At 44.1% G+C, this 27,024-nt stretch overlaps 1 protein-coding gene across 2 annotated transcripts in view; it reads left to right on the top strand.

Moving 5' to 3' along the window:
- FIP1L1 (factor interacting with PAPOLA and CPSF1) overlaps positions 1 to 27,024 on the top strand; it is a 604,847-nt gene that overhangs the window by 539,760 nt on the left and 38,063 nt on the right. For both annotated transcript variants that reach the window (XM_086962650.1, XM_086962648.1), the window contains exons 15-16: positions 18,002 to 18,025; positions 23,776 to 23,922. In XM_086962650.1, coding sequence (XP_086818776.1) covers positions 18,002 to 18,025; positions 23,776 to 23,922 — 171 coding nt within the window. The remainder of the gene's footprint in view (positions 1 to 18,001; positions 18,026 to 23,775; positions 23,923 to 27,024) is intronic.

Below are 27,024 nucleotides of genomic sequence, written 5' to 3'. Positions count from 1 at the left end.
ACCCCCCTTCGTGGCCAGTGTACCAACTTTGAGTGTGGGTGTGCCACAGGGCTCCATTTTGAGCCCTGTACTCTTTAATATGTACATGGCCCTCCTAGCAACAATGGCGAAAGAGAAAGAGGTCTCAATAATATCGTACGCTGATGACACACAACTGCTGTTCACCTGCAGGAAGGGTGAGGCGTTCAACGGGGAGAAGATCAACAAGTGCCTAAAAGAAACCTTTGCTTGGTTTAAACATAACCATTTGAAACGTAATTCAGATAAATCTGAAATAATTTTTTTCAGCTCCCCCCTGTTGAACGTCTGGGAACAATAGTGGCCCCAAGACATGTCTCTTCCCCAGGCTGCGGTCAGGACTGTAAAGAACTTGGGAGTAAAAATGGATGATGCATTATCTATGGTATCACAATCAATCAATCATAGCATTTGTAAAGCGCACTCCATACCCCTGAGGGTCTCAAGGCGCTGGGGGGAGGGGGTGCTACTGTTCGAAGAGCCCCAGGTCTTGAGGAGTATCCTGAATGTTAGAAGGTATTCCGTCTGCCGTAGGCAGATGGGGAGGGTGTTCCACGTCTTGGCGGCGAGGTGGGAGAATGATCTGCCGCCGGTGGTCACAATCATAGCATTTGTTAAGCGCACTCCATACCCGTGAGGGTCTCAAGGCGCTGGGGGGAGGGGGTGCTACTGTTCGAAGAGCCCCAGGTCTTGAGGAGTATCCTGAATGTTAGAAGGTATTCGGTCTGCCGTAGGCAGATGGGGAGGGTGTTCCACGTCTTGGCGGCGAGGTGGGAGAATGATCTGCCGCCGGTGGTCATTCTTCAGATGCGGGGGACGGTGGCGAGGGCGTGGTCTGCAGAGCGGAGCTGGCGGGCGGTGGTGTAGAGGCTGAGTCGTCTGTTGAGGTACGCTGGTCCGGTGTTGTGGAGTGCCTTGTGTGCTTGGGTGAGGAGCTTGAAGGTTATCCTCCTGTTGGTGGGGAACCAGTACAGATCTTTCAGGTGGGGTGTGATGTGGCTGCGGTGGGAGATGTCGAGGATCAGGCGTGCTGAGGCGTTCTGGATGCGCTGAAGTCGTTTCAGGAGTTTGGCCGGGGCTCCTGCATAGAGTGCATTGCCGTAGTCCAGTCTGCTGCTGACGAGGGCCTGGGTGACCATCCTTCTAGTTTCGGTGGGGATCCATTTGAAGATCCTGCGAAGCTTGCAAAGGGTGTTGAAGCAGGAGGAGACTGTGTTGACCTGCTTTGTCATGGAGAGTGTGGAGTCGAGGATGACCCCTAGGTTTCGTGCATGGTTGGTGGATGTAGGTGTATCACAGGTGCAGTCAGTAGTCGGAACCTGTTTTGGTCTCCTGAAGATGCTTCGGAGGTTCCTATTTCTTTTACAGATCGAGCATTGAAAATGGTTATTCAGGCCCTTATCATCTCAAGGCTGGATTATGTCAACATCCTCTACTTGGACCTTCCAGAGTTCTAGCTCAACAAACTGCAGGTAGTACACGACACAGCAGCTAGGGCTGTTATGGGCCTAGGGCCTAGAGATCGGACCTCTGGCCATCTCAGAGATCTGCACTGGTTACCGGTGCGTAGTAGGATCCGCTTCAAAGCTCTGGTTCTTGCCTTTAAGGCCCTGCATGGGATAGGAGCAAAATAAATCTCTAGAAGAGTTTCTTTTTATATACCTGGCAGATCATTAATATCTGCCCACCAACATCTTATGGTCACCCCGAAACACTTTAGAGCTCGCAAAGGCGTCGCTCTTTTCAAGTGCTAGTGGCTGGACTTTGGAATAAGCTGCCTCTGCCACTCAGGAAATTCACGAACTTGCTCGTTTTCAGGAAGCAATTGAAAACCTGGTTGTTTCAAAAGACATCATAACTTTTTCGGTCTCTTCTGTTTTATTCTTCTTTCCCTGTTGTTTCTCCTTTTTTCTTCTGTTTTTTTTCCCCTTGCTTGTTGGTTCTTTTCTGTCTCTAAGCGCCGGGACACTCTGAGTAGCCGTGCGCTCTAGAAATCTTTTCTAACATAACATAACCTTATGTCAGATAACACATATCTCCATTCTTTAACATAAAATCCATACAATGAAAGAATGTTCACTTTACCCTAAAAGAATATATAAACATACCTAGATTATATGACCTTAACGCTATTCCCTCCAGTGCAATCACACAGAATCCTTGAGCTGAGCTGGTGCTTTCTTTACCCTCATAGATCACCTTATTCCAGCCCTTCCCTATTTTTCAACAGCAGATATTTCTCCTTTTCTCTTATTTTCAGCAAGGAGCCTTCAATTTTCTTCCCACCTCTTTGAAAAAATAGACTGTTGACCATCTCTCAGAACCATCACCCTATTCAAATTCCAAGTATGTTCATCACTTACTTTGACCGTATTATTAAATGTCTTGATCACCCTCATTGGTTGTTTCATGGCTAGTGGTAAACTTATCCTGACCCAATCACCCTCTGTCACCACCGTCCTCTTCTCTGCCTGTCTCTTGTCGTAGTGTTCTTTCCTTTACATCAATTGTCTCTTCTGCCTCTCAAACCATTCATCATTCCCCTTCAACACCCTCTCACCAAACCGACCAATCCACTGAGGACACACCAGAAATTAGGGTTGACTTTCCTTGAACGATTCAAATGGCACTCTCCCTGGAACCGAATGTGGGGTAAGGTGATATTTGCCCACCCTTACTTGAATCTTTTCCGTCCAATCTGTTACCTCCTGTTTTGCTATCTGGATGGCTATCTTGAGAACACAATAGAACCTTTACACAACACCATTGGATTCAGGGTGTTAAAGAGCGTACCTCATATGATTAATTCCCTTCTATGACAGAAACTCCTCCATCTCACGCAAAACTAATTGCACCCAGTAATCCCTTAATAACGAATCGGGTATGCCATCCCTAGCAAAAACCTCACTCAAACATGTTGCTCATTTTTAGTCTCTATACCCGGAGTAACCCTTCTCTCCGTCCACCTAAAGTAAAGATCAACCATCACCAGTACATAATACTGCCCAAACTTATTAGAGTTAACAAGAGAGAGAAGACCCCACTTGTTCCAGGGAACAGGGTACTACAGACAATCAAAGTCAAAGGGAATTTCCCTGGACTAACTATATGAAAAATAGTTAGATATTCTAGATGGTACTTTAATATAACACAAACCTATTATGCAAAAAAGAATTTTTGCCAACAACTAAAATGTAACGTTTATACGCTCTTTAAAACTTATTTGTTCTTTCTCCCTGTTGGACAGGGTATAATCCTTAACATAAGGAACCCAAAGACATTAAAATTTCAGAAAAACCAATCTTTTTCTGAAAAACAAAGAAAATACAACTTTCTCAATACAATAAAAGTTCATTAGACATTCATCAGTATAAAAAATCTATTACAATGTACATACACAACAGATTTCAAAAAAATAAAAACACATTACTTAATTAAACAACAAACAGAAACCCCTCTTTTCAGTGGAACAGTAGATGTTGGTCCCAAATGATCAGATCCAATAGCCTTATTCTCATATATATGAGTATTCCAATGTCCACGATTGGCGTATTTATGGAAACCAATCGGCTTAGCGTGATCTTAGGAAAAGTTGAAATAAAACGCCTAAATAAAACTACAAGAGATAAGAAGCAACAAAAAAAAAACATCAACATACCCGAGCACAGTATAAATGACATTTAAAATTATCAAGAAAACTAAAGCATACCCTCTGCCTCCTCAGCGTCCATAAGGATATAAATGAAAAAAACTTTTTCAACTGAGGAGAGGAACGAGTGTTGAGCCTGAACTGAAATTCAATAGGATACTCCCTTTGATTAAGGACTCTGCCTAACCAAGCTCCATCATAGAGGTTAGTAGAGGTCTCCTAGAGACTGGTTGTATACATGTAAAGAAGCCCCATATCCATAGGACTATGTTATTGAGTTGTTAACGGGCATAGTGAGAGCATGGGTGTATAAGTGACCCAAACATATAGATAGTGGTCATTTAAAAACAATAGTACGAAACTGCTGTGTGCCAATATCTATAGAGGGCATGTGTAAATCACACCCCATAGACAGGTTTCCCATATGCCAATCGTTCATATGCCAACATTTAAAGTGTTAATGGTATTAGGCTTCTACTATGCAGAATAAAGACTTGTTTTTATCTATTCTTACTGAACTGTCTAATGTTTAAGGTGCAACAAAACCTGGTGATATGTGTGTATTTAGTGCATAGCAAACAAATGATATAAATGGTCTTTTAGCGAGGCTGGTGCACACAAGATGGAACACTAAAGCGGAGTGTAAATGTAACCTATGAAAGTGGTTAGGAAATATAAAATTATGCACTGACCGATATATATTCTTTTAATATCTAGATAGATTCCACCAAAAATGGTGATGATGACCCCAATCATTATTGTCCTGAGGAAGGTGTGACCACATCCAAGGCTCAATACACGAAACGCGTCGACGCACTTTACACGTAGAATCCAAGTAAAGCCGAGTGGTTTCCATAAATACGCCAATCGTGGACATTGGAATACTCATATATATGAGAATAAGGCTATTGGATCTGATCATTTGGGACTAACATCTACTGTTCCACTGAAAAGAGGGGTTTCTGTTCGTTGTTTAATTATGTAATGTGCTTTTATTTTTGTGAAATCTGTTGTGTATGTACATTGTAATAGATTTTTTATAATGATGAATGTCTAATGAACTTTTATTGTATTGAGAAAGTTGTATTTTCTTTGTTTTTCAGAAAAAGATTGGTTTTTCTGAAATTTTAATCTGTCTTTGGGTTCCTTATGTTAAGGATTATACCCTGTCCAACAGGGAGAAAGAACAAATACGTTTTTTAATAAAGAGCGTATAAACGTTACATTTTAGTTGTTGGCAAAATTATTTTTTGCATAATAGGTTTGTGTTATATTAAAGTACCATCTAGAATATCTAACTATTTTTCATATAGTTAGTGTAGGGAAATTCCCTTTGACTCCAAACTTATTAGATACAGGACCCAGTATATCAAGTGCCACATGTTCCCACAGACCATCTGATTGATTCATCGTCGCCATGGGTCGACTACTTGTCACACACCCCTGATTACTATTCCTACACTCGTAACAGTCCCTGATCCCTCTCTCCCCACCTTTGTGTCGAATCTGAACAAAAAATGTAGCCTTAACCTGTCCTTGGTCTTGCTAAAACCTTGATGAGCCAGAACTATCAGCTTCGTCCTCAATCCTCCAGGCAGAATACGTTTAGTTCCTCTCTACAATAGTCCATGATGCCATGATACTTTGTTTCCTACCTCCCAAAACCTAAAAAATTCCGGTGCCATTTCCTTTCTTAGGCTTCAACCCTGCGCTATCTGTTCTGAAACCTATTTCAATACTTCATCATCACCCAGATAGTCCTTCTACTCTTGTTCCGATATGACCCCTTCTGTTACCTCACACACTTTATAGTCATCTAGATCCGACTGATCTTCTTCTGTCAATCCATCATCATCATCCTGATGATCTTTCACCTGTACCAACCAGGACAACCAGTCTGACACCCGTGTATCCACTCTTGAAATGTACCTCACGCTAAAATCAAAATCCTGCAATGACACCACCCATTTACTAATCCGACTTAAAACCGCATTAAGTCCTTTTTTTTTCAAAATCACTGAATATTGGCACTCTGAACCCTTGAGACCTCTTGAAATAAAGATTACTATATTTTCCTTACTATCTTTTTCTTGTTTTAACACTGCCCCAAGCCCTTCAGACTTGCATCTGTTATAAGGTATGTCTTATCAATCATGTTAAAACCTTCCAATGAGGGTGCCTTGGCTAGAGCCTCCCTGAAATCACTGTACTCTTTTCCACATAACTCTGACTACAAGAATGTTCCCCTCCTTTTCAACAACCCACTCATGTTATGGGCTCTGCCTGAAAAGTGTGAAATGAACTTACGATGATATTCAACCATTCTCAAGAACCTCAGTAAATCTTATTTTCTGGGATAGAAAGAATTTTAATGGTGTCTACCAATTCCTTATTTGGTTTCACCCCAGCTCCTGACAATCTAAGTCCTAAATACACAATTTCATCACACCCAAACCTACATTTGCTCTCCTTCAGGGTTAAACTACTCTCATTAAAACATTTCACTACCTTCTGCAACCTACTGTCATGATCTTCCCTTGAAGCACTAAACACCAGCACACAGTTCTGATATATTTTGAAGCCCTACACCCCCTCCAAACACACTTCATCACTCTGGAAAGCAGAGGCAGTGAAAATCAAGCCAAACGGCATCTGATGATCTCAGGTGGGGTGTGATGTGGCTGCGGCGAGTGATGTCGCTGCGGCGAGTGATGTCGAGGATCAGGCGTGCAGAGGAGGTCTGGATGCGTTGGAGCTGTCTCAGGAGTTTGGCCGAGGCACCTTCATAGAGGGCATTTCCTTAGGCCAACCTGCTGCTGACGAGGGCCTGGGTGACCGTTCTTCTCGTTTCAGTGGGGATCCACTTGTAGATCCTGCGGAGCATGCAGAGGGTGTTGGAGGAGGAGACGGGGTTGACCTGTTTAGTAATGGAGAGGGTGGAGTCGAGGATGACCCCTAGGTTGCATGTGTGGTCGGTGGGTGTTGGGGCGGTTCCCAGTGTGGTCGGCCATGAGGAGTCGTCCCAGGCTGAAGGGGTGGATCCGAGGATGAGGACCTCCTTCTTGTCCGAGTTCAGCTTCAGTCGGCTGTGCCTCAACCATTCTACGACGGCCTTCATTCCTTCGTGAAGGTTGGTTTTGGTGGTGTGGGGGTTGTTGGTGAGGGAGAGGATCAGCTGGGTGTCATCGGCGTAGGAGATGATGTTGAGGTCGTGCCGACGGGCGACGTGGGTGAGTGGTGCCATGTAGATGTTAAACAGAGTTGGGCTGAGGGATGAGCCCTGGGGTACGCCGTAGATTAACTCTGTGGCTTCGGAGCGGAAGGGGGGAAGGCGGACGCTCTGTGTTCTGCCGGGGAGGAAGGAGGTGGTCCATTCCAGGGCCTACTCTTGGATGCCGGTGTTGTGGAGGCGTGTTCGTAGTGTGTGGTGGCAGACCGTGTCAAAGTCGGCTGACCGGTCAAGGAGGATGAGGGCCGCTGTTTCTCCGTTGTCCAGCAGGGACTGGATGTCATCGGTGGCGGCGATGAGGGCAGTCTCAGTGCTGTGGTTGCTGCGGAACCTGGACTGGCTAGGGTCCCGGATGTTGCTCTCCTCGAGGTAGTTGTTCGTTGACGGTCTTCTCGATGACCTTTGCCGGGAACGGGAGCAGGGAGATGGGCTGGAAGTTCTTGAGGTCCTTGGGGTCCCCCTTGGGTTACTTGAGTAAGGAGTTGATCTTGGCGTGCTTCCAGCTCTCTGGGAAGGTTGCTTTCTCGAAGAAGGTGTTGATGACTTTCCGGAGATGGGGTGCGATGGCTGTGCTGGCTTTATTGAAGATGTGGTGTGGGCATGTGTCTGACTGAGATCCGGAGTGGATGATGTTCATGATCTTGATGGTGTCGTCGTCGTCGATGTTGGTCCAGGAGAGCAGGCAGTTGGTGCGGATGGTGGTCGTGGGGGCGGAGGTCTCAGTGGTTGTCGGGGCGGTCGTGGCGTTGAAGCTGTTGTAGATGTCTGTGATCTTGCGCTGGAAGAATGTGGCCAGCGACTTGCACAGGTCTTGCGAGGATGGGACGTCGTTGGTGTTGGAGCTGGGGTTGGAGAGTTACTTCACAATGTTTAAGAGCTCTTTACTGTCGTGCGAGTTGTTGTCTAGGCGGTCTTTGAAGGAGGACCTTTTGGCGGATCTGATGAGGTGATGGTGTCTGCGGGTGGCGTTCTTGTGGGCTGCGTGGCTGTCTGGTGTTTGTTCACAGAGCCAGATCTTCTCCAGCTTTCGGCAGATTTGTTTGGAGGCCTGGAGGTCTTCAGTGAACCAGCTGGCTTTCTTGTTGGCGTGACTGATGGAGGGTTTCTTGATCGGGGCCAGGGTGTTGGCGCAGTCATTGATCCACTGTCTGAGGTTGCGGGCGGCAGTGTTGGTGGGGTCGGCGGTGGGCTCTTTGCAATGGTGGTGGTTAGCTGGTCTTCGGTATCTTTGCTCCCGCAGCGGCGAGGCATCTGTTGGGTGCGGTGGTGGGTTTCTTGAAGGTGAAGTGGATACAGCGATGGTCAGTCCAGTGGAGTTCGTGGTGTGGTTGAAGGAGACGTAGGGGCTTGCGGAGAAGATGGGGTCAAGCGTGTGACCGGCAGAGTGGGTGGGTGTTGTGACGAGTTGTCTGAGTCTGAGGTTGGCTAGGTTGTCGATCAGGGTGGTAGAATTGGTGGTGTTGTTCTCGAGGTGGAAGTTCAGGTCCCCGAGGAGGATGTAGTCCGTGGAGGCGAGGGCGTGTGTGCTGACTAAGTCGGCGATGTAGTCGCTGAACTGGGGTCTAGGTCTGGGGGTTCTGTAGATGAGTGTTCCTCTGAGGGTGGTGTTGGGGTCGGTGTGGATCTGAAAGTGCAGGTGTTCGGCGGTGCTGAGGGTGTCGTTGGTGTTGGTCGAGACTCTGAGTGTTCCTGTGGACGATGGCGATTCCTGCTCCGTTGGTGCGGTCCCTGCGGGTGAACTCGTAGCCTTCTGGGACGGCTATGGCTATGTCGGGTGCCGAGGTGGGGTTCAGCCAGGTCTCCGTCAGGAAGGCGACGTCTGGGGAGGTTGAGTCGAGTAGGTCCCACAGTTCAACGGCGTGTTTTCGGGCGCAGCGGGTGTTGAGAAGGATGCATCTGAGGTGGTTAGGTTCTTTCCTGGTCGGCAGCATGGTGGGGCGGATGCTTGTGAAGCTGCAGTTCCGGCAGGTGAAAGCTCAGTGGGTGCGCTTCGGGGCGGCCAGGAAGCAGATGTGTGATCGTCCGGTGTTGAGTGCGTGGATGGTTCTGGCATCGTAGTAGGTACTTAAATCTTTTGTATGTAAACAAATTATTATGTATTTATGATAAAAAAAATATATAAACCGAAAGGTAAAATGAGAAAAATAATAAAAACAATGTTTGAATAAATTACATGTCTTTTTCTTACATATGGCATCCTTTTTTAAATTTACTGTGAAGATTATCACTGGAAAAGAAATATAGGTCTGATCAGAGGTACTTCTCTAGCTTTGGTTTTTTCCTCCCTCCTCTGGACCTAAAACTATACTGGGAGAACTCTTCTTCTGTAATTCTCCACCATTGACTTTCATCCTATGTCAGATACCACAAGAATAAGATGAGATATCTGAGCCAAGTTTTGGCACTGAGAAGCAGCTCACTCGAAGCTGACCTTTTAATTAAACCGTAGTAGTTACTACCGAATTCTGAAGCATCTGAATTGGTAGTTGGATAGTGATTGTTTCCCAGAGGCTTTCCTTCCTGTTTCAGGAGTGTATCGCTTTCCTAGATCATACGGCTGTATGCTTCAATATACCTAGCCATCTCCCTTAAAAGAAACTATCTATTTTTGCAGTATCACCAGGAAATACTTTCTAGTTTTAGGTACCCAGGCTGAGGCAGCTTACCAACTCGACCCAGGGAATCCGCCGCACTGTAACCTGTGTACATCCCACAACTTACCATAAGCAGGAAATGACTACGAGTGCAACAGAACTATGCATAGTGCAGTTCAGTGTCTCCCGTTTAGTAAATGGGGATCCATTACTTTGAGCTATTTTTGGGGTAAGAAATTTCCATCGAGATTGTAGTATCTGTCGATGCCCATCTCCTTATCCATAGATGATCTTGTTTTCGAGCCAGTGTTGTTGGTCATGTGGTGACCTACGGTCGGAGCTTGAACACATTAAGTACTGTATACTGAATACCCTGGTTGCAAACCTGGTTTTGGTGGATGGGCCTCGGAGAGAGCAACTTCATTAACATTCGCTGTTGCTCAGTTCCAGATTGGGTCTTTTTGAGTTTCCCTCTGTGCTTTCAGTGAACTTTTAGTAGTCCAATAATTCTCGGTTACATGAACACTTGCAACAGCGCGTCTTTAAAGATCAGTGAGGTTGATAATGAGTCTCTAGTGTTGAAAACTCTTTATTGAGTTCAGATCATACTGTGTCAGATTGGACATCCCACCCCAGTGATAGTCCTAAAATATTTGGTAACCTACAGTCTCAGAATTTTGAAAACAGGGGTGCTCGTGTAGAGTGTGAGATGTTTTTATTTCAACATGTAATGGGCACAATTGAGCAAATGAGTCCTAGAAATAGAAAGAAGATCTCTTTGGCAGAAGAAAAGTATTCAAAAACACACATGCACAAGCTACTGAATCGCCTCATGTAAATCATCATTATTATTAAAGACCATGAGCAATCTGCAGTAAAGAGAAAATAGTCTGATCTTTTTTGTTATCTGTTGATCTATCAAGTAACAGACAGCAAATCATTCATGTAGATAGATATCTGGAATTGGGCAATTCAACCAGAGAATCTTAAACATTCATTGGAGGGGTTTGAACCAGATTTTGTCCATACTCTGGAATAACCACAGTAACGTCAGCAACATGCATGATTATGAAATGCACTCTTACTTTGAAATAAGACAGTGACTAAATTAAAAGTTTGATCTGTTCATTATTAAATGCAGTATACTATTTCCACAGTGTGACATCTCCTTAGTTTAAAAAACCAACTCATTTTCACTAATAATGCATGCTTACAGAAAGGATACACAATCCGTAGACCCGATTACTGTTTTTGGGTCTCACGTTATTTGGGGTCAGTAACTATAAGCATTAGGGAGACACGTCCGAACGCTTATATCACTAGTATCTTCATGACTGGTTCACTGGTTGTTCACTATAGCTGCACATTATTTTTTTTTATATTTAATTTTTGTTTTGGTATGGTTGTGCTAATGATGAGAACCAGAGCCCACTGGAGAGAACCTACCAGTGGACTCCCATGGGGTTAATTCCGTGAGGCACTCCATACCTTTGCACACATTATTCACATTACTTTATTGTATCAGGATTTGTGTTGCACTGCACGATAGGGTATGTACACGAGGGGAACATAACAAGGTAGAGAACAAGGTAGAGAACAGGGATTCATGGTGGGAGAAAGGTATACAAGTAATCGCCCATGTAGCACACAAAGTTGGGGGAGCTACAGATGCACATGAAGTCAAAGTGAATCTGTTCTCACAGCAGGGTCAGGTCGTATTGTGTTTTGTACTATTGAGTGGGTGTTTGACTTGATCCGTATAGAACCCCTTCTGCTCCTTGTTGAATAAAGCCATAGAAAGGGTGACAGGACTCTGAGAAATGTGGGGTTGATGCTCTATTTCCTCGTCCAACAAAAGATGGTGGCCTCAGACGTATCTTGGACCTCCTGCCCCTCAACACCGTCCTATGGAAAAGTACATTCAAAATGCTCACAGTGGCCCAGATCTTCTCTGGACCCAGGTGACTAGATAATGTCCTTGGACTTGCACAACGCGTATTTTCATTTACCTGTTTGCAGTCCCATAAATGCACTTCAAAGTGGGCCAGAAGTATTTTTAGTGTACTGATCTTCCCTTTGGCCTCACTGCCCTTTTTTTTTTTTTTAGAGCTTGGCAGTTGCTGAATTCCTGTATCGGGAGGACTGGCTGCTAAAGGCAAGCAAATCAGTCAGTCAGTAAGTCATGGACTACTTCCAAATGGTGGCAGAACGTTTGCGTTTCACCATAAACAATACAAAATCTCACCTTATTCCCTCGCAGAGACTCATTGGAGCAATCCTGAATGGTGCAGAGACCTGCACTTTCCCTCTGCAGCAACAAGCCCAAGACATGTTGTCTATAATCTTGATGTTTCAGGTTCACTTGTGGATTAAGGGGAGGGTGGCCCTGAAGTTTCTTGGCATCTTAGCCTCATGCATTCTCTTTGTCAAGCTGGCCAAGAGGCAAATGCAAGCTTTATAGTAGAATTTGAGTCCCAGTGGGCTTGACTCCAGAGCCACTTTCCCAAGACCATCCCTATTTTTGTGTTAACAGCTCAAGATCTCCAATGGTGGCAGACAGACTGCAGTTTGGCAAGACATCCTCTTTTTCCCACCTTAAGACAGCGGTGCCATCACTTCTGAGTTGAGGGGGGCTTGTCATCTGAAGAAGTTGGAGAGCAGAAGATGCTGGCTTCCGATGGAGGCCAGCTCCATATCAGTCTTATGGAGCTGTGGGCCATTTGTTTGACTCTGAAGGCCATCCTACCTCCCATCAAAGGGAGCTTGTGCAGATTCTCACAGGCAATGCCATTGTCATGTGGTACTGCAACAAACAGGGCCGGGTATGGTTTTGGATCTTGTGCCAGGAGGCCAACTGTCCTTCTTCAGATCACCTGTTCCGATGAGATTTATTAAAGGATTAGCATACATATTTCCTCCCTTGGCCTTCGTGATGCCACAGTGCAACTCTAACTTGGTCTTGAAATTACTTGTGTAAACATTTCAGTCTGATTAGTAACTGCTAGCTGCATTTTTCAACCTTAAAGAGTGTCTTCCTCATTGCAATTGTCAGCTTGTTGCATGAGTGAACTTGAGGCACTGCATCATTTTTTTCTTCAAAAAATTGGTGCTAAGGACTCAGTTGGCTGCCTTATTGAAATTGGTGACTCCCTTCCATGATTGGCAATGAATCAGTCTACCAACTTTCTATTCTCTCCCTTACCTCTCAAAAGAGGAGAGGCAACATTAACATCTTAATTGCTCCGCTCGCCAACATCGTCAGACAGCACCACCACAACATAGTCTCGTACGCCGACGATACGCAGCTGATCCTCTCCCTCACCAAAGACCCGGCCATTGCCAAATCCAACCTCGAAGTGGGAATGAAGGCCGTCGCAGAATGGATGAAGACCAGCCCCCTGAAACTTAAATCAGAGAAGACGGAGGTCATCATTCTCGGATGGGACGACTCCTGGTGGCCTACTGTGCTGGGAGCCCCCCTCCCCGACACCCACAAACCATGCAAGTAATCTGGGGTTCACCCTGGACTCAACGCTCGCCATGACCCAGCAAGTCAACGCCGTCTCCTCATCCTGCTTCAACACTCTCCGAATGCTCCAGAAAATCTACAGATAGATCCCCACTGAAACCAGGAGACAGACACCCAGGCGCTCGTCAGCAGCAGGCTAGACTACCGCAACGCACTCCACGCAGGAACCACAGCTACACTCCAGAAGAGACTCCAGCGCATACAGAACACCTCCGCACTCCTCGTCCTCGGACTCCCCCCTCCACAGCCACATCACCAACCACCTACGAGACCTGCATTGGCTCCCGGTCAACAAGAGGATCACCTTCAGGCTCCTCACCCACGCGCACAAAACTCTCCACAAAGCCAGACCAGCATACCTCAATGAACGACTGTCCTTCTACACTCCGAACCGCCAATTGCGCTCCGCCGACCTCGACCTTGCCACCATCCCACGCGTTCCGTTGAACAACCACCGGCGGCAGATCCTTCTCCTACCTCGCCGCAAAGACATGGAATACCCTCCCCGCCCATCTACGCAAGACCCAGGACCTGCTGACTTTCAGGAGACGCCTCAAGACATGGCTGTCCGACCAGTAACTGCCGTCCCTCAGCCCCCCTCCCCCACCCTTAGTGCCTTGAGACCCTCACGGGTGAGTAGCACGCTCTACAAATGTATTGATTGATTGAACCCCAAAAGAGCTTTGAGCTTTTACCTAGATCGTACCAAAGATCATCAAGAGAACAATCTGCTGTTTGTGGGGCTCTCTAGAGCAAAGAAAGGGAAGACTGTGCAGAAGAGGACCTTGTTAAAGTGGATAGTCCTGTGCATTACGATCTGCTACGCACTGGCCAAGAAGCAGCCACTGGAAGATCTAGGAGTCCATTCTACCAGGGCTCAGATTGTTACTACTGCATTGTGGCGAGGGGTTCCTGTCACTGATATCTGAAAGGGTGTAATGTGGGCATTGGTGCATATGTTCATGAAGCACTACTGCATTGACGGCAAGATCCGTTCAGTTCTGCAGGACATTGTGGTTAGAGTTCACCCCACTCCACAGACCTTTCATCTTGAGGAGGTTCTGCTTTGGTATCTATTGTAAGGTGAGGAATCTGTGTTTTGAAGTATCCGTCAGAAGAACAAGTTACTTACTTTCAGCAACTCTATTTCAAGTGAATAACTGTCTAATCACAGATTCCACACTGACCTCCTACCTCACTGTTCTGTAGAGTGGCCTTTTTTAACATCTTTAAATGTCCCTAGTTAGTATGCTTTCAAAAAAAGGGAGGGGACCCGGTCACTGTTTTTCTTCTGCAACTTTATTATTTAGAGCAGAATCTCAGCTTAAGGTGTTTAATCCTTAGGTTCTTTTTTTATTTTATTTATTAGGAAATAGTGAAACAACTTTTTACAATTTTTTAAAGAAAATCCGAGGTTTACTCTCTGTCTTACACAGTGACATATAACATACAAGTGCAGAAAACAATTATTGTGTAAAGCATACATAAATACTTGTGACAATTTTTATCAAAAACATTTATCAAACAAAATTGTCAATTATTCATCCTCATGGTAGTACCCTACCGACTACTTCTACAAGGCCTCTAAGATGCAATTTTTGCTGAGAGTCTGGCCTAGTGACTCAAAGGCATGCTTAACATATTTCATTCATTACAATTGTTTTTGGAAAGCCTTATGCGGAAAAAAAAAACATTCGAAATTGAAGCGAATGTGTAGTTAGCCGACGCGTTTCCGAGCCTATCTTTTACTTGTGAGGCTCTTCTTCAGGGCTTTGGGCTGGGTACCTATATGAATATAAGCAAAGGGCATGCTTTAGTCTGGGACCTTAACCTGTGGTGTCACCAATTGTTGTATATGTTGATAATTCTTATTACCTTATTGTGGAATTTACATGTGTTTAATCCATATCCTGGGGCTCTTGGTTGAATTGATTCACTGTTGTCTGAAATTACAAACAGTGATGTTATTTCTATTTGTTGTCTCAAGGGACCGTTTAACGTTAGTTTGGAAAAGATGTTGAGAATTCAACTCACGTGATTGTCAGGCGATACATGTCATCCAGTCTGTGATTTCTGTCTTATTCAGTCGGAAATCACCAAAAGCTGTAATATTATTTAGACGTTTTTGTAGTAAACTTACTAATCGATTTGCAGACAAAAGTCAACGGCAGGCTGCCAGAATGACGTGCACTTACTTGTTATTGTTTGCTAAGGCGTGGCGCACCAGGCTTTTCATCAAAAGGGGCGCCACCTCTTTGGGTCGATTGTAAAGATCGCTGTTTATGCTGCGGAGATTGAGGTGAATTTAAATTAGCGGGACATGTATTTTCACTATGCTACTTTAGTTAGAAGCCGTTTATAAGGATGTCGGGCACTTACTTTAGTCAATTCCCAACGTGCTGAACGCCGAGCATTCGGTGTTTGGGGCGTCACCTTTTGGTTCTATTCCAGGATTGCCATTAGTGCTGAAAGAGTGAGGGGAAACTATGTTAAAGGACTCATACTCCGCATGTTTGTGCTCTATCTTAATAAGCGCGTGCAGCGTTTACCTGCGGAGTTCATTTGGAATGCTGCTGTCTGCTTCGTGATCACTCGTGTGAGTGAGTGTTGTGGTTGTATAAAGACTGGACATGTGACCTGGGGCTTATGGGACATGTAGTCCAATTTGTTCGCGGTTCTGAAAGGCGTTTATCAGTGATCTATTTTACATTAGACCCATTTACTGATTGTGGCATTCTTCGTGTTCATTCAATCCTGCACCCACGCAGTCATATTTCTGAATCAAATAGGCTTCTCTCTTTAGTAGTAGTGTTTCTACGTTTCCTCCTCTTGGTGGAATTTTTATTTTTGATAGTACTGACCATTTTAGTTCTTTTTCTGAGTGACCTTGATCAAGACAGTGTTGGACCATTGGTGCATTCAACAGCTTTTGTTTAATCCTTGATCGGTGTTGGGCCAATCTCTGTGAAATCTGTTGTGTGGTTTTGCCGATGTAAAATTTTTTATCACACGGACAAATGATTACATAGACTATATTTTTGCTTTTGCAATTTGTAAACTCGGTGTGAGTCCATCTAATGGTGTTATGTTCGAATGTGGAACCTTCAATAGTGCTTGCGCACGATATACAGGTTCCACATTGTGGTGGCCCTTCACTGGGTTTAACTTCCACAACGTGGGTAAGTCACTCTTTGCTTGAGGGGTACCCAAATCAGCTCTGATTATTTGCTGCCCTATGCTTTTGTTTTTCTTCAATGCAAACATTGGCTTGGGGAATGGAATGTTTAAATTAGACAACAAATGCCAATGTTTCAAAACTATTGATTTGAATTTATTGGTGAGTGGACCGTATGTGGTAACACACACCAGTTGTTCTAATGGCTTTTTGTCCTTTTTTGTTAGTAACGCTTCCCGGGGCGTGAACCACGCACGCTTGGACGTGTGTTTTAACATTTTTTGGGGATATCCTCTTTTAGAAAGTTGGTTACACAGCATTTCTGCGTGTATTAGGTAGTCTTCCTTCCTCAAGCAATTGCGCCTGATTCGTAGCAACTGACTGTATGGTAAATTTGCTTTTAGACTGTGCGGGTGGAAGCTGCGATAATGGAGGATGGTATTCTTACCTGTTTTTTTGCGATATAGAGTTGTTGCCAACTCGCTATCTTGGTGAAACACTTCTACATCTAAAAATGTTAGGCGTGTATTGCTGCAAGCCATGCTGAATTTTATATCCGGATGTCTAGTGTTCAGCCATTCATGAAATTCAGTCAATAGTGCCTCAGTTCCTCTCCACTGACACCAGATGTCATCTATATAGCGATACCATCTCACTAGTTAGTATGCAGCACTCTGCATCTGAGGGCGCCTAAAAGGAAAAGTCAGAACTGATATCAGGTCTCTGTGACTCCAGTCTAGCATTTTCTGGGCGGTATGAAGCCAGTGCAGAGCTGCACAATGTCACCTAGTGGTGCCCCTGAGCACTGCTGCAAAAAAATCTCCAGGTCAAGTCTGGTGCTTAGGGAATATTCTAAGGTGAAGACTCTGCGGTTAGATGAGTATCCACCAGAAAGAGCGTTACTGAGGGTACGTGACTTGTTCTTTTGGGTATCAATAAGTTTCTGTGTTGGTACCATGTTTTAGAAAACAAGATTTCATTTGTGGTTTAGGAACACATTTTTATTGTAGGCAGTGACTAAAATACCATTTTAGGGTGATTGTTTTTGTTTCCTACTTTTCTGATTGAGATATTATTACATATACCCCATTTTAATGGGCAACGTCTTTCCACAGTTCTGTGGTAATAAACAGATTTCCATATTGCATTAGCTGTCTGACTCATTAGTCCTTAGAAACAATGTTGTTTAGTGACAATCAACATTGAGAACTGCCTTTGTTTCATTCTTATCCTGGAGGATGATCCAGTTGCAGTTCTTATCATCTGATGTACCCTGTGCCATATTATATTAACCTAGGTAGACCTCCAAATTAATCCTTCCTACTGTCTAATGTTCTTCCAGACTCTGTTGGAGAGCTACCCTGTCTAAATTCTTTCTCCTGGACGACTTTCATGCTCACACATTTCAGGGCCATGTTATCTTCGGTGTCTTTTCATTGTCATGTTTAAGCAAATGCGCTCTACATTTTTCAGAGTTTAAGTTGAATAATGATGATGGGTCTTGTGCTCTACAAAGCTAGTGGAAAATGTATATATTCCGGTGTAATGGCTCATATCTCATCGTAGTACAGGGTTATACCCAGACAGAAGACTTGAAGCACTTGCAAGTTTTGAGTTAGGTTGCCCTTTACTCTACTCTGTTTTGGAGGTTTGTCTTAGACACCTGAGTGATATTAGTACAGTGTGCCTGGGATTCTTAGACTTGCTCATAAGGTTTCCACGTTTGAGGCAGTATGTACAGTGTGTTCTGTAATTCAACCTAGTGCGATTATGCCTCAAGTAACGGATATTTTTCTTTTACTTTCAGAGTTGAACCTGTGCCACTGAGAAGGTAAGCTGTTTAGTTATGTAAATATTAAGTTTGCATTGTTTCAAAACAGTCATAATGTTCACGAATTGCTGTGCTTGATTATTTATTAAAAATACAATTAAAATGTCAACTCCTCATGATGCAAGATTTCAAAATAGTGATAGTCATCTTTAAAACACAAGTCCCACATACACTGTTATTTGTTTTGTTTTACCTTGTGTAATTTACTAAATTAGTTGGACTATAGGGTGAATATTTGAATTCTCAAGCTAACTTTGTTAATGTGACTACTTTGCGCAAATGGTCACAGTTTAAGGACGCAGTAAAATTCCAGTAATTAAGTTGTGCTACATTCCTCCATTTCACATCATATAGTTCTCTATTAGATACGCATTTTATATGACTAGCGGCACATACAGCCCATTCTGTCTTGGCCTGTTTCAAGTTGAACATGAACTTTCATTTCAGTTGGGGGAAATGGGGGCACTCTGCCAGTAAGTCAGTAGTAGCTGTTCTTGTACTACATTCTGGTAGATTCAGTTCATAGTGCTATTGAATTACAAATAGAAACATGTTTGACACCGTGTTGGCACAGCCAGTGCTCAGCATTTCTGGGATATGTGCTTCTGGGTTCTGTCCGTCGTCAGCAGAAAGTATCAGGTATGTTTGTATGTACTTGAAATGCAGGCTGACAAACCTTCATGAGATGCTCTTGCATGCTTGGGAGCGGTGCTACACATGAAAAACTAACAGCAGAAAGTAACAGTTAAGTTAATATGTGCTTTGGTGTAACTAGTCCTGACTTGCTGCCTCTGTGCCCTTTCATTCAGCAGTCTCTGATCAAAGTTGGTTCTCAATGTTGTCTACTAGCTGAGAGCAAAATATATTTCACGAAAGTCCAAGAAGACTGATAGATGAAGTTGAATGTAAGACCTAAAGCATGAAACATTATATCAGGATTGGTTTTGCAGAATACAACATTTTAGCATAGGTTTAAAATAGATCAAGTTATTTTTTAGAACAAACAGCAGTTTTAGTGAATTGACAGATACAGATCTTATTATATCACCAACCAACTGCAAGGGTAACTCCCAAATAACTTTCTTGCCAGTGGATGATCCAGTTGCAGTTCCTATCATCTAATGAATCCTATACTATATTAAATTAACATAGGCATACCTCAGAATTAAGCTTTCCTTTTGCCTAAATTTCTTGAACGGGATTTATATTCGTACTTTTCAAGGCAATGGCATCTTTAGTGGCAGTGCTAGAAAAGGGGATAATTTGGAAAGGAAAACACTAAATTGTTTCCCACTTTGCAGTTCAGTGGGTTTTGTTGCCGATATAATTGTTTTACCTGCGTGTCACAAGTTTAAATCCTCAAAAAGCTATAGAGTACCCAAATGTTCAGTGCAGGAGACATACAAATAAAACATTGGAATTCTTACATGGGTTAGCTCAACCTTGTATTGTGGATAAAATAAATACTATCAAGTTAGGTAGTTAATAACATTTGTTACTATGAACTCCTGTATTTGCAAGGGTTCACTATCAATGTGCCGAAGTAACACCTGTCTCTCTCTCAAATGCTCCCCTTCATCGGAGCTCTTCTGAACACGGTGCAGTTTCGGGCCTTTCCTTCCAAACGGCAAGTCCAAGATTTTCGGGCAGTGATACCAATGTTATAGCCTCTATCATGGATTTTGAGGAGTTTGACCCTGAGGCTGCTGGGCCTTAGGGCCTCCTGCACCATGCTTGTGACACATGCCCGATGGCATATGCGAGCTGTCCAGTGGGACCTGAAGTTCCAGTGGGCGCAGCATCAGGGAAATGTCTCCGACTTTGCCCAGCTCTTGGAAGGAAATTCACAAGAGCTGCAGTGGTGCTTAACAAACCACAATTAGGTGAGCGGCAGAACCCTATCCCTCTCCCAACCAGATCTGACAGTAGTGGCAGATTGTCACTCCTACAATGGGGTGACCATCTGGGAGAGGCGGAGATCAGAGGGCTCTGGTATCCTCTGGACTCCACATCAACCTTCTGGAGCTCTGGGCAATCCAGCTGGCATTAAGTCTTCCTGCCTTCCATCAATCAAGAGAAGGCTAGTGTAGGTGTTCACGGACAACACTACCATGTGGTACTGCAGCAAATAGTGATGAATGGACACTTTGTCAAGAGGTCCTACGTCTCTGGGCATGGCTGGAATGTCTTGGCATTTCCCTGAATGCCTCAACACCTGGTGGGGTCTCTGAATGCCAGGGCAAACATACTTAGTCCCAGATGCCTAGCAGATAGTGAATGTCGTCTACATATGGAAGAGGTGCAAGGTCTATTTCAGCATTGGGGAGATCCATGGTTAGATCTGTTCGCCACTGTCGAGGACGCACAATGTCAGCAGTTCTGCGCACTGGAGTTTCCAAGGCGACTCTCGCTTGGAGAGGCTTTTTGTCTCAAGTGAAGCTCAGGCCTCTTGTACTCCTTTTTGCCCATACCACCACTGCCCATAGTTCTTAACAAGATAAGGAGCAAATTTGCCCAAGTCATCCTTGTGGCTCCGGACTGGGCTCGGAGAATTTTGTGTCCCGAGCTGTTGAGCATGGCCATCGGTTCTCTGAACAAGCTACCTCTTCGGGAGGATCTTCTGTCCCAGGGCAGGGTTCTCTATCTAAACCTGTCAACACTCCTCCTTCTTGCATGGAGATTGAGTGACGACAGTTGACAGCCTTTCACCTTCCGCCTGAAGTCTGCGGTGTTATTCTGGCAGCCAGGTGTCCCTCCACCAAAACAATATATACAATATACCTGCCATTGGGGCAAGTATGTGGCATGGTGTGCAGAAAAGCAGGAGTACACCCTTTCTAAGGCTCTTTCTCGTGTCTTCTCTTTATTCTTTCCCAGCAGAGCGCTGCTCTGAGCACCTTAAAATTTTATCTTTGTGTTATCTCAGCATTTCTGAGGTTGCCTGGTCAGTCATCCCTCTTTAAATCCTCTATTGTACATTGGTTTTTGAAAGGTTTGCAACATATATTTCCACCTTCTCCCTTTATCATGCCTCAGTGGGACTTCGCCCCGCCGTTCCTGATGAGCGCTCCCTTTGAACCCTTGCACAACTGTTCTCTCAGGCTCCTTACCATCAAGATGTCCTTCCTGGAGGCAATACCATCTACGCTTAGTCAGTGAGCTTCAGGCTTTGTCATCCAATCCTCCATACCTGAACATCTACCCAGATAAGCTGGTTCTACGAATTAGAGCTTAATTTCTGCCAAAAGTCACCACTACCTTTCATATAGGCTAGTCCATCACTCTGCCTACTTTTTGTCCTTCTGTCATGTTAGTAGCTAAATTGCAAACATTACTGTTCTCCCAGCTGTCTCCATAGGAACTGCTTGCTCATTCGGCTACATATTACAGGCTCTGAGAAAGTACCTTACCTGCTACTGGCAGACATCTTTCTTACTCAGATATTATGGTGGCTGAAAGGAATAACATCTGAAAAGTTTTTTTAATTTTTTTTTATGTTGCAAGATAGACGACACACCAAAATAGGAGATTGCCAGATAAATTGTGTTTGTATGAAATTGTTATTTTTGAAGGCAAATACATATCTCCTGGGGGTAGTTCCAATTTGCCCACCAGACGTGTAGCTATCACAGAAGCTCTTTGTGCAATTTTCTCTTTTAGAGATATGCTTGTTTGTGAAACACTACAGTTTTTATATAGATGTAAAAGCTGAGCTACAATGGAGACCCCTGCTCAGGCAACACTGATTTGTACTCTATTTAAAGTATGCTTATCTACGAAAGGGACGCTGCTGAAGATTGACATGTTTTCTTACTGAACCTGTAATTAGCTAGCATTGTCATCTTTAATAGATTTACCCGTGACCTGTCCGCCTTCCCAGCATGGCAAATATTGTATATAGTACTTTCCATTCTTTTCTAACCTGGAATGACCTTCTGTGCAGCTAGAGGCCCATTCACTCATCTACTGAGAAGGAACACCCTAAATTATGAGGTGGATGGGCTGTAGTTTTTGATAACGTTTTCATTTTGTCTCTAACCCTGCTATGTTTCATGTACGAAGGATTCACAGCCTGTTAAAATATTCAAAGCATGTGAATATGGATGCTATCAACAACAAAAAAGTTTGTTAGCGCCGTTTTTGGTGGTGAGTTCAGTTTTCGGTTTTTCTTTAATATTTAGTAGGCCAAGGAAGAGTTGGACATATTAAGATGTTGTCTCCCTACCACCAAAACAAGGACTAGTCCTGCCTTCCAGTAGTTTGCTGGCCTAGAAGTTTAAGGTCCTTAAGGAGCAGAGGAGACTTCATGGTTCCCAGTACAAGAACACAAGTTACCTCTAACAGAGTCATCTTTAATAGAGTGTCCTCGTCAACGGCATTCGGTCTCTGAAAACAGAACCATGTCACCAGGTTCTATGCTAGTTTTCCAAATTGTTTCAGAGCCATCAGAACACAACAGAAGCTGGGCTAAAAAACATGAGCCTATATCTGCTGCTATGTAGCAATTGCACTTGTTACGAGTGAAAGCAAAATCACATTTTTGATTCGGGTTCTTACTTTTAATTGTGTCCATAGTATGGTGCTTGCATACCTTGCATTAAGTGTTACTCTATATTTAAGAGGGAGCACTTTGAGATCCTTGGTCTACCATCAGTTAACAGTCCTTACTTGGAGTTCTATGAGAAGGTAGGACAATCCATTTGTGCTTATAATGCATATTCTGTGTAATTCTCATGCAACTCACATTTTTCATAGCTCAATCTGCTCTTATTTATTAGATCTTTGAGAACCTGTTTGTTTCCTTAACTGGGTTGTCTTCTAAAATTGAAACCAACAATTGCCTCAGATTAAAAGTACTTAAGTTCCTCCTGAAGCACTCCATAAATTAAAAAATAAAACATCTGAATATCTTGCAGGTTCTTCCTACCAATTGCTGATGCAAGTACCGACTTCCCCCTCAGGTGCCACCTCTGAGGCCTACTCCTTTAATGGCATGTATATGTACTCTCTCTCCAGTATGCTTCAACTAACAGGCAATTCCACTCACAGGCCTACTCTCGGGCCAGAGACCCTCTTAGATCCCCGTCCATCCTTTGTGAACATCAGCTCTCTGGAGTCGCCCGATGACTACTTCCTTGCTGGCCGCGTAATGTGATTAGCCACTTACTATCAGTTATGCTCTGCAGCTGCTCCTGCTACCTGTTTATTCTCTGCAGAGCCTGGCTACTCCTAATCTAAATCAACTCTCAATTCCACCCTTTCCAATGAAAGTGCTTAAAAGAAGGGAACTCAGCTCATCCACATTGGAGGGAGGAGAAGCAAATGAGTGAACTGCTCTTTGTTACTTTTAATGTGAGCACTAGTTAGCTTTCTAAAACCAGCTTAGATTGCAGCCTTGAAGATATAGAGCTAGAAGTATTGAACTTGAACATATTTACTACATAATATTGCTGATTTATTGACTCTAGACCAGAACTTCAGACTAGTTACTGATCAAGAATGAGGGTTAAGCACATTATAGATTGTGGGCAAGTGGGGCTGCTTCTGCACAGAATGAGTGTATTCTCAATTAATGTAAAGTTTGATACGCGAGAATTGGGATGCTATTATGAAGTTCACTGGAACATATTTGTCATTAACATTTGAAAAGATGTTGGCTAATCAGATCATGCAACCTAACTCTTTTCACAAACTTAACTCTTACTTGTCACCAGTCTGCTTTAGCCAAATGATTTTCTTTTTTGCTATAGTGAGGAAGAACGTTATCGATACAGAGAATATGCTGAAAGAGGCTACGAACGTCACAAAGAACGCGTAAGCAGAGAAAAAGAAGAGCGACACCGAGAACGTAGGCATCGGGAAAAAGAAGAGCCGACTAGGCACAAGTCATCTCGAAGGTATATTTTGCAAGAGCATCATCTGTGCTGTGGATGAGCAAAAATATGCCAGCATTTGTAGATGCAATGTAACCCCATGGCATGCTGATCGTAGATGCTTTCAGTACATCCCATCAGTAATGAACCCATTTCCCATTTTATGTGCGCCTGCATTTGTGAGGATTGTTCAAGTTAGCTTATTTTGACCCGTATAGATGTTTGGCTATGTGTTTTAAAACCTACAGTATGTTTGCACAACATAAGACATTTGACGGAGTGAAATAATAGATAAAGAAAGATTTGAAGTCTAGGTCTCTGATCAATAAATGAAATAGAGGGATTTGTAAAGCACATGACTACTCCCAGGAGCGTCCCAGCTATATCATCTCAGAGTAGGGATAGCAGAGAGACGTGGTACTGTGTTGAAAAGAGATGATTTCTTTAGAGCTTTACAAAAAGATGGCTCGTTTGAAATAGACCAGAGAGAAAAGGGAAGCCAGTTCAGTTTGCCACTAACCAAAACCATGAAAGACCGACCACCAGTTCTTATTAGGCGAAACCTTGGATGGTAGCCAGCAAAGCTAAGACTGAGGGACCCAACCAATACAATGCTCGGTGTAAAATATTGAGAGCTTTCAAGAGAATCATCTTTTTTAATTTGTAACCAATGTAGCTCCCTAAGATGCTGAGAAATATGCCTCCTCTGAAGGGTATCCAAGATCAAATGAGCAGCTGCATTTTGATCCAATTAAAGTTTCTTGGTCAGCTTGTCCGGTAAACCAGGGATGCAGGCTGTTAGTGTATGCCAGTCTCAATGTCAAAAGGGCATGAATTACTGTCTTGCATGTCTTCTTGAGATCTGAGTAAAGAAAACATGTGGCAGCAACGGAAGAGTTTTGACTTGCAAATGGGAGCTTGTCATCTATTTTTACACCCAGATTCCTGGCTAATGCCGAACGGTCAGGGGTGGGGAAACAGGCAAGTACCTAGGCCAGCAGCTAAGCAGCCATCTTTCATATGGCCAAACAGGAGTATCTCCGTTTTATCTGCATTACATAGCTGGTGGGTTTCTATCCAGCAATGCAGAGAGGCAGGCTTTAAATGTCTCCACTATTATGGAAGAAGAGGGATCGACTGTCTGGAGCAGCTGAGTGTTAAAGCCGTTCTATTCTGTTAATTTGTCTGGGTAGCCAGATGTTAAATAATGTGGGGATCAAAGAAGAGCACTGGGGCACCCCAGAACCCCTGCTACCTATAAGCAAGGAGGAAGCAACACTTCTTATTCTGCGCCCTCTAGAAAAGATCTTTGCCTTCCCCACGCTGTCCACCTTTGCCAAACTCAAAAAGATGTTTTAATAAATTGGTATGAGAAACCTTATCAAATGCTGCTGATAAATCAAGTCAAATAAGGGCGGCACTATCCCCTTTGGCGAGCATGATTTTATTCAACTCTGTGATCTCCAAAAGAGCTGTTTCTGTACAGTTACATTGACAAAAGTGTAACTGAGTTTAAATGGGCAATTATCTTCCAGATGAGTAGACTATTGAGCCTTAACTCATTTTTGCACAATTTTGTATGCTGTAGACAGAAGTGACATAGCCCAAAAGTTAAAGAAAATCTCTGGGTTGGCGGACACCAGTTTTAAAAGAGGGACCACTTTAGCTGTTTTCCAGCAGAGAGGTCCTCTCTCGAGTCTAGGAAACAGTTAAAAATTTCCTGAAACACAGGAGCAATAACCTCACTAGCCAGTCTCAGAATAGCTGGTGGGTACGGATCTCTAGGTGACCTGGACTAACAATGCGAGAGGGCCTACTTACCTTTGGTAACAATGTGTTTGAGGCATATGAGCTGCAGATATCACACTACGCTTTAGATCGCCATCTGGTGTTGGGCTCGAAGGATTGCATGTTTTTGTTGTCTTGGAAGAAGTGTTTGTAGTCACGAGATAGGTGACTCCTCCCTTGGACGATAGTGCGCATGGGCATCGACTTCATCCTTAGATTGTTTTTTTCCTCCATTGGGTTCGGATGTAACTTTTCCGCTCCGGTTCTACATCTACTTCCCTAAGTAGTTCAACATGAAAAAACTTTCTTAAACTCTTCAAATTAACTTCTAAACATCTCGACCTTCGACTCGACTTCATCAACTCAATTCCGGTTGTCGACACGGGCCGTTGGGCCTATCCACGCCGTGAGGCCTACAGCTCATGGAAAGGACGCCATTACAGAAATGCTCCCACTGTGGAGCAAAAATCCTGCACAGTGACCATCGCAAGGTCTGCAACCTTTGCTTATTACTGGAACACGACGAGTCCAGCTTCCCAGCCTGCGCATCCTTTCGATCGAAGAAGACCATTCGAGAACGAAGAGCTCGACGATACATCATGCAAAAATCCGCTCCAGAACCGGTGGACATCTTCGATGAAGGCCCAGATGTCCCAGAACAAGATTCCGAAGATCTCGAAATCGTGTCAGTTGCCATCACTCCGGGTCAAAGAGTGAGTACTACTGCCCCTACCCCCACTCCCCCCCCACCAAAATTGAAGGCAATGGTCAACACTCGCCTGCTGGGCCCAGTCGTGACCGAAAACATACTTCGGGAGCCCCGCCTTCGAGCCCGGCCCCAAAGAAAATCGAAAGGTCTTCCGGTAGCTCGGGACCGAGCAAACCGCACGTCCCAATCCCGCCAAAAGCTACGCCAAAGGACTCTATCATGCCTCCTAAGATTAAGGACAAAGACAAACACCAACCCCGCTCAGAACCAAAAAAATCTGCGCCGAAAGCGGTTCCTGAGGAAGAGGAGCTTTTCATCAGATCCCATTGATCCTAAGTAGACAAAGATCTATATTGATCCAAAGACAAGACATGTCACCACTGGACCATATAGAAAGAGGAAGTTAGACACAGCGCCTGTTCCTCCAGTGCCTGTGAAGAAGAAGGACTCTGCCACATCGCCTATGCATCCTTCTTCTCCTATACTTCCTTCTAACCCACTTCCTCTACCTAAACCTATCACACCTCCAAACGTCTCCACCTCATTTTTCTCCACCTCATACACCTCCACATAACGATGATGATGACATGGGAGCAGGGGGTGACCCAGATGACCCTTTCACGTACCCA

This window comes from Lissotriton vulgaris, chromosome 3_1 (assembly GCF_964263255.1).
Source record: "Lissotriton vulgaris chromosome 3_1, aLisVul1.2, whole genome shotgun sequence".
Lineage (NCBI taxonomy): Eukaryota > Metazoa > Chordata > Amphibia > Caudata > Salamandridae > Lissotriton > Lissotriton vulgaris.
The sequence above is the reverse complement of the archived record's forward strand: the minus strand, read 5'-3'. Positions and strand labels throughout refer to the sequence as shown.